Source organism: Erinaceus europaeus, chromosome 2 (genome assembly GCF_950295315.1).
Source record: "Erinaceus europaeus chromosome 2, mEriEur2.1, whole genome shotgun sequence".
Taxonomy (NCBI): Eukaryota; Metazoa; Chordata; class Mammalia; order Eulipotyphla; family Erinaceidae; genus Erinaceus; species Erinaceus europaeus.
This window is the reverse complement of record NC_080163.1, coordinates 185725833-185734762: the sequence shown is the minus strand read 5'-3', so window position 1 is coordinate 185734762 and position 8930 is coordinate 185725833. Positions and strand designations below refer to the sequence as shown.

The window sequence follows — 8930 nt, the reverse complement described above, 5'->3', positions numbered from 1 at the left end:
ATTACAACACAAGGTTAATACAGTAGAGAAGAACTGTTCTACTCTGCCCTTTATTCATTTATTTATTTCCCCCAGTAGGTAAAGAAATTCAACTTCTCTTGGAATAACTGCTTGGGATTTCTAGCCAATGACTGGGAGAGGGAATGAGTACTTAATTGCAAAGAAATCTACTAGACTTGGTTAAGTAGTGCCGAGTGGGTAAATTCTTGCTGATCGAGGGTCCACAGGGCGAGGATGGGGCTTACTCACAGGAGCCTGACTAATGTTTGGTCCAAGCCGCAGTTGTTATTTGAAACCCCCACGAGCGCCTTTTGTCCAGGTCCCAAAATTTTGAGACCAGGAGACACCTCTTAGCCGCCGGCAGCTTACTGGACTACACTTCCCAGAGGCCTCTAGGCGCAGTACTCGCTCGCGCGAGAACTTCCCTGGGGCTGAGCAGGGTCTTGTGGGGGGTCCAGGCAAAAGGCCTTGGCTGGTGGCAGCTAGACTTTTGATCGGACCCGGGAGATGCAGGTGAGAGGACCAGGAGACTCCCTCCCACCCCCAGACGATGGGGTCGGGAAAGTCTGGATTCTCTGACCCTCACGTGGTGTGTAGAGAGATGGTGAGTGTGTATGTGTGGTTGTGACTGTGCCTGCGTAGGGAGCTGAAAGCTTTGGTCCACCTTGGTTAGGAACGTGTGTGTGTGTGTGTGTGTGTGTGTGTGTGTGTGTGTGTGTGTGTGTGTGTGTGTGTGTGTGTGTGTGTGTGTGTGTGTGTGTGTGTGTGTGTGTGTGTGTGTGTCCGTGTCCGAAACGTGCGTGTGGAATACCTGCTACCTGCCTGTGAAACCTGGGGCTGTCTCTCCGACGTTTGTGTGCACCTGCACTCGAGATCTGGTTGGTGGGGGCGCGTGTGCATTTGGTCTGAACACTGTCTCCATGGTGTTTGTGTGATAGGGAGAATGACGGGTGTCTGTGAATTTGTGACTGTTCAGGTGTGTGTGTGTGTGTGTGTGTCTACTGCGTTTGTGTTCGAGGTTCTTGCGTCCAGGGGCGGGGAAAGGAGGGGAGTGAGTCTATGTAGGTGTAGGTAGTCTTTGTCTCTTTGTGACTCTACACTCTGTTCCCAGGACAGCCTGAGCTCAGGGACAGATTCTGTCCAGTCCTGCAGCGACTGGTGAGGTTGAGGGATGACAGTGGTGCACACAGTTAAGTGCACTTTACAATGCACAAGGATCCACGTTCAAGCACCTGGTGAAGCTGTGCTGCAGGTATATCTCTTTCTTTCCCGTCTTCCTTCCTATCTTTATCTCTATTGGATAGAGATAGCTAGAAATCAAGAAGGACAAGGGTGGTAGAAAGGGAGAGAGACAGAGAGACATCTGAAACACTGCTTCACCACTCGTGAAGCTTTCCCTCTGCAGATGGGGACCAGGAGCTCAAACCCTGTTTGTGCATTGTAACACGTGCTCAACCAGGTGTACCACCACCTGGCTCAAAGCATAATGGTTATACAAAAAGATTTTTGTGCTTGAGGCTGAGTTCCTTGGTTCATTCCATGTCACCACCATAAACCAAAGGTGAATAGTGTAGCAGATAAAATAAATAAAATATTAAATAAATAAATGAATGAATAGATAAATATAGGGCAGGGGTAGATAGCATAATGGTTATGCAAACACACTCTCATGCCTGAGCCTCCAAAGTCCCAGGTTCAATCCCCAGCACCACCATAAGCCAGAGCTGAGTAGTGCTCTGGCAGAAAAAAAAAAAAAGATAAAGATAAAATTTAAAAGAATATTAAGATCCCAAGATCTGATTGATAGAAACACAGTGTTTATTCTAATCATTATCTTGTTGCACAATTGTATTTTCCTTCTCTAATAGTTAAAAACCCTTGCTCTAGTTAACCTCATTATATTTTATAATTTACTTGACTAGCTTATATAAAAGGTTTTTGAATTACTGACCAATATTCAACTAAAAATTAAACCTAATAAGTAGAGCTCAGGATTTGTTCATTGTTCTTTTTGTCTTTACAATAAGAGTACAAAATTCAAATACTGCATTCAGATATACTTGGAATTGGGGACCATTAACTATAAAACATTCTTTTTATTCCAAATTAATTTTATGTAAGACATGAGATAAAGATAAAATCCTTTCTATTTCAGTACTTTTTTTATTGTTGTTGTAGTTATTTTCGTTGTGATTGATGGTGTCATTGTTAGATAGGACAGAAAGAAATGGAGAGAGAAGGGGAAGACAGAGGGGGAGAGAAAGATACACCTGCAGACCTGCCTCACCACCTGTGAAGCAACTCCCCTGCAGGTGGGGAGCCAGGGGCTTGAATCGGGATCCTTAGGCGGGTCCTTGCGCTTTGTGCCATGTGATAATTAACCTGCTGCGCTACCGCTGGGCTCCTTCAGTACATTTTTTTTTCCAATTTCTTTTTTTTTTTAATTTAAGAAAGGATTAATTAACAAAACCATAAGGTAGGAGGGGTACAACTCCACACAATTCCCACCACCCAATCTCCATAACCCAGCCCCTCCCCTGATAGCTTTCCCATTCTCTATTCCTCTAGGAGCATGGATCCAGGGTCATTGAGGGTTGCAGAAGGTAGAAGGTCTGGCTTCTGTAATTGCTTCCCCGCTGAACATGGGTGTTGACTGGTCGGTCCATACTCCCAGTCTGCCTCTCTCTTTCCCTAGTAAGGTGTGTCTCTGAGGAAGCTGAGCTCCAGGACACATTGGTGGGGTCTTCAATCCAGGGAAGCCTGGCCAGCATCCTGGTGGCATCTGGAACCTGGTGATTGAAAAGAGAGTTAACATACGAAGCCAAACAAATTGTTGAGCAATCATGGACCCAAAGCTTGGAATAGTGGGGAGGAAGTGTTAGGGGGGTACTCACTGCAAACTCTAGTGTACTTCTGCTTTCAGGTATATATTTTGCAGTAGTTTATGGATACGTGTGAACATAAGCTCTCTCTCACAGAAACTGGTGTATATCTAGGTTATGGGACTTTGTTAGAAAGTGAACCACCTGAGATGAAATTAGAGTGTACTATAAAAGGAAAGGTCTCACCGAGTAACAAACTGAATCTTTTTAATATATAGGCTGTGTATTTGATATGCAGGCTCTCTCAAAAGCCTAGACCAAGTAGATTAGAAGCATCCAATAGCACAGCTATATACAAGATACTGGATACTGTACAACAAACCATAACAAAAGGACTTTTCAAAGTTAACCCAATTACCAAATAATGTGATGATAACATTAACTATCGATTGTCTTTTTGAACCCTAAGACAGCAGGAACCTCACATCTCCACTATAGAGCCTCTACTTCCCCCAGTCCTGGAACCCTTGGATAGGGCCCACTTTCCCATATGCGTCTCCCAATCCATACCAAATAATATTGCATCCGCCGATCACAACCTAACCAACGCAACGATTGCCACCTCAACATGCTTCACCTCAGACTATGTCCAGAGACTTCACGAGTGCAATGACAACCCTTCAGCTTCAATACATTTTTTAAGAGTCCACTTATTTTTTCTCTCTCTCCAGTGTTTTTGCAGTGTCAAGATTGCCAGGTCTTAAAAGTGTGTGTGTGTGTGTGTGTGTGTGTGTGTGTGTGTGTGTGTGTGTGTATTTCTGGCTTGATCTTCTGTATCATAGTTCTGTTTTTTCTATTTCTATGCCAGTGCTATAGTCAGAGTCACTATTGTTTTATAATAAGTTTTGACACCTCGTATAAAATCCGTCTAGCTTATTTTTAAATACTATCTTGATCTTTTAGTCCTCTATAAAAGATAGAGGATCATTTTGTCAACACCCATAAAAACTTGTGATTTTTGTTAGAATCATATTAAATATATGGATGACCCAATAAAAATTGGTGTCTTAACAAAAGTTACACTACTTTTTAAAAAATAAATGGTATCTTTATTTAGGTAATGTCTCACCCCTAGAGTTCTGTATTATAGTATTATTCCTAAGTAATTCATACTGATTCTGGTTTTTGGTTTGGTTTACTGCTGGGGCTCAGTGCCTGCGCTATGAATTCACAGGTCCTGGAAGCTATTTTTCCCCTTTTGTTGCACTTTTTATTATTGTTGTTATTGCTTCATTGTTGTTGGATAGGACAGAGAGAAATCAAGAGATGAGGGGAAGACAGAGAGGTGAAGAGAAAGATAGACACCTTCAGATCTGCTTCACTACTTGCAAAGCGACCCCCCTGCAGGTGGGGAGCCAGGGGCTCAAACCAGAATCCTTAAAGCAGTCCTTACACTTGAGCCATGTGCACTTAACCCACTGTGCTACCACCCAACTCCCTGATTCTGTTTATAGGTAACATGTACTGCCCAGCTCTGGCTTATGGTGCTATAGAGAATTGAACCTGGGACCTGGGAGCCTCAGGCATGAGAGCCAGTTTTCATAGCCATTATATTATCTCCCCCACCTGTTACAAACATTCGAATACATGGTTTTCATAGTAGTAGAATTGCTGGATATATAGGAATATGCACAGCAATGTGAATATGACAATTTTTCAGTTTCCCAGATGGTATGAGTTTTTACTTCCAAAAGTGTATGTTTGTTTACCTACTGCTCACCATCTCGACTAGCCATTTGAAATGGTCACATTTTTATCTGTTTTATGCACATACAGTGATGTATGGTTATGGCTTAATTTGCAATCTATATTACATTTCATTTGAATTGTTGTTTACTGTAGTGTGGTGGTTATCACGTTTGCCTAACATTTCATTTGAGTATTCTTTTTCCTCCAGTTTTTCCTTGTGGAGGTGAAATTTTTTGTAACAAAGCTAATCATTTATGTCTTCTCTCTCTCCCTCTCTCACTCTCTTTTTTTTTTTTTTTTTACAAAGTTAATGACTTCAAGAGAGCTGTTTCTATTGTATATAGTATAAAGTCAGTAGTATGTAGTGTGTTCAAAATGCTATGCAACATAAACACTCTCTAATTTGAAACTTTTATCACATCAAAAAATCCTGTACCTATACTCACATAAAGTACAATTTTTCAATGTCTTATTTACTTATAGGCCATATATATATGAATTAAAATTTAACATTTTGGGGCCTACAAGACAATTCACCTGGGAGGGTGCCTATTTTGCCATGTGCAACCCACTTTCAAGTCCAGACCTCAGTGCACTGGAGGAAGTTTTAGTGCTATGGTGTTTTTCCCTCCCTCTTGCTGGTTCTCTGTTTCAGTCTCTCTCTCTTTTTCATTTATCTGTTTCCCTCCGGGGTTATCGCTGGGGCTTGGTGCTGTCACCCTTTTTCCCCCCCACTTTATTTGATAGGACAGAGAAATTGAGAGGGGAGGAGGAGATATGAGAGGGAAAAAGAGACACCTGCAAACCTGCTTTACCACTTGTAAGGTGTCCCCGCTGCAGGTGGGGAGTGGGGAGGCTCAAACCCAAGTCTTTGTGGGGGCCCTTGTGCATCGTACTATGTGTGCTTAACCAGATGTGCCACCGCTGCCACCACCAGCCTCCTCTGTCTTTTTCAATCTATATTAAAATTTGGTCTGAAATGGTAAGATCCTGTCTACATTTTTAAAAAAAATCACTTGTTTTTTTTCCCACTGCTTGTGCTGTCTGTGTCATTTGCAAATCTAAGATTGGATGCAATGGGAGAGCATTTCGGGCAAATGAAATTATTATTCAGCATGTGACCAGGGACTATGAAATTGAAATACTGAAACGGTCATTGTAGCTACATGGAGGTAATTATTGAGACAGATATATATATATTACATTAAAAATGTAAGCAGGCAGCCTAAGAGATTGGATTTATGAGAATGAGGACTCAAGTTTGATCCCTGGCACCCTATGTGGCAAGATTATGTTATTGTTTTCTCATTATCATTAATAAATGAATAACCTTTAGGTGACCTGGTGGTGACTCACTCAGTAGAGCACACATATCATGTGCAAGGAACAGTGCTGCAGGTCTCTCCTCTTCTCTGCCTGCCTGTCTCTCTTTCTTCCTCTCTCTCTCTCTCCCCCCCCCCCCTCTTTCTGTCACTGGCTATCAAAAAAAAAAAGATAAAAGTGGTTTCTGGGAATGGTGGAGTTGTCAAGCCACTAAGCCCCAGTGATAACTCTGACACACACACAAAACCAGTATTTTTTCTTTAATCTTTAACACAATTAACAGAGGCAGACTGGAAGAGGCTTGGGAATTTTTTTTAAAGTTTTTTTTTTTAATCTTTAGTTTTTTATTGGATAGAAACAACCAGAAATTTAGAGGGAAGGGGATGATAGAGAGTAAGAGAGAGAGACACCTGCAGCCCTGCTTCACCACTTATAAAGCTTTTCCCCTGCAGATGGGGATGGGGACTCGAATATGGGTCCTTACACTAGCATGTGCTTTCAACCAGGTGTACTAACACTCAGCCCCCACTGGGGAATTTTTAAGACTCAATTAAGAAGTTGTGTGTCTTGCCCTAAGGAAAATAGGAAATCATTGCATTGGTTTGAGCAGAATAGTGCCACACCACATATCACTTTGACTGCTAGGAGTACAAAGCTACTAATGCAGGCAGCTAAATAAGATTCTGCTTTAATGCCCAAGTAAAGACATTGCCTTGCATTCTCTGTTGGCATTGTAGATTTAATGGACAACTTCAAGACATATTTAGCTCTAGTCTAAGTAATTTATTATAGATGTGTTTTAGGAAGAGTGGGACTGAAACATTTTCACCTTTGTAGCTTGAGGTTTTTATTTGCTCAGGATCTTAGTTAATTTATTTACATAAGTTCTTCATGGTCTCTTATGGCATATTAGCCTTACCAAATAGTAGCTATTAAATACAGTACATTTACCTCATGTTCCTCTTTACTTAATTTTGGAAGTTTCTATGTATCTAAGAACTTGTCAATTTCTTCCAGGTTCTCTTGCTTGGTGTCATATAATTGTTTATAGAAGCCTCACTTGGTATGTTGAATTTCTGTGGTGTCTGTTGTGGTATCTCCTCTTTCATTTACAATCTGATTTATTTGGTGTTCTCCCTTTTTTGTTTTGTGAGTCTGGCTAAAGGTTTGTCGATTTTGTTTACTCTTTTGAAGAACCAACATTTAGCTTTGTTCATCTTTTCTATGGCTTTCTTATTTTCAGTGTTATTTCTGTTCTAACTTTAGTTATTTTAGTCCTACTGGTTCCTTTAGGATTTCTTCTTTTAAGTCTTTAAGGTGTGTAATCAGGTTTTTTAAAATTTTTTTCAAATTATCTTTATTTATTGGATAGAGACAGCCAGAAATCAAGGGAGATAGAGAGACAGAGAGACACCTGCAGCACTGCTTTGCCACTTGTGAAGCTTTCCCCCTGCAGATGGGAACGAGAACTTGAACTTGGGTCCTTGCGTATTGTAACATGTGTGCTCAACCAGGTGCACCACCACCTGGCCCCTCAATTAGGTTGTTTATTTGACCTATTTCTTGTTTCCTACTGTGTGCTTGTATTTCTGTCGACTTTCCTCTCAGTATTGCCTTAGCTGTGTCCCAAATATTTTGATAGCTTGTGTCTTCATTTTCATTGAATTCTCAAAACATGATTTCTTCCTTAATTTCCTCTTGACCCAGTAGTTGTTAAATAGTGTACTGTTGAGTTTCCATATTTTGGGACTTTTACTAACTTTTTGTTTATTAAGTGTTAATTTAATTCCACTGTAGTCTGAGAAAATGCTTGGGATGATTTCAGTGCTCTTGAATTTTTTGACACTGTCTTTTTGGCCTAACATATGGTCTATCCTTGAGAATGACCCATGTGGACTTGAGTAGAATGTGTATTCCAGTTTCTTGGGGTGAGTGACTCTGAAAATGTCCAATAGTTCTAGTTTATCTATCTCTTCATTTAGCTTGCTCGTTTCTTTATTGATTTTTTGCTTGGATGGTCTGTAGTACATTTATCTCATGAAGCTGCATAAAATACATGTGATTTCAGAATTATTCAATTGTTTGAGCATTCACAAATATTCATCTATCTTCATTTCATCCTTCTTGCATTTTTAAAATCTTTATTTATTGGATAGAGATAGCCAAAAATTGAGAGGAAGGGGAAGATAGAGAGGAAGAGAGACAAAGATATCTGTAGCAGTTTCACCACTTGTGAAACTTTCCCCTTGCAGGTGGGACCCTGGGTCCTTACACATTGTAACATGTGTGCACAACCAATTGCATCACCACCTGGCCTCCCTTCTTGCAATCTTCCAATAGTACTTCATCTCCTCTTATCTTCTCTTTATATCTCTCTGAATTTGAAACTAGATTCTTAGGGAACCGAAGATAATTTCACTCAGTAGAGTGTACACTTTATCATCTGTGAGAAGCTGGGTTTGAGTCCCTGACTATCAAATGGGAGCACCATAAAAAGAGGTAGTGTCACAAGCAGTTGAGAGATGCTGTGATGTATCTCCTTTACTCTCTCTTTCCCATTGTCTTTCATCTTCTACCTGGAAAAAAGGGATAAGGAGAGACCTCTAGGAATGGCTGAATCACACAGGTTTGAAGCCTCTGAGAATCCCTGCTAGCAATGTGATTAATTAATTAAAACTAACTTCTCCACTGTGGTCTTTACTGAGTTAAGCTTTAGTTTTATCTACTTATCTACTTCCTAGTCAAACATTGTTTTTTTTTTTTTTCAATTGTTCATTTATAAATGCGAGAGAGAGAGAGGTGGAGAGAGACGCAGAGCATTACTTTGGCACAAGCAATGCTTGGAATAAAATTCAGGACCTCATACTTTCAAGATCAGTGGTACTGCATAGCCACTATGCTGTTTCTCCAGCCCCATTCTTCTTTCTTACAAAAAAAAATTATTTTGGAATGAGACAGAATTTGAGAGGGAACGAAAGAAAGAGGGAGACCTACAGCATTGCTTCATTATTTGTGAATCTTCCCCCCTGCAGAGGG

General features: G+C 40.7%; 1 protein-coding gene across 1 annotated transcript in view; it reads left to right on the top strand.

Annotated features, from left to right (window-relative positions):
• Positions 1-8930, top strand: part of LOC103127326 (uncharacterized) — a 73358-nt gene that overhangs the window by 30223 nt on the left and 34205 nt on the right. The window contains 1 exon segment of the mRNA XM_060172267.1: positions 341-458. Within this exon segment, the coding sequence (XP_060028250.1) occupies positions 341-458 (118 nt within the window).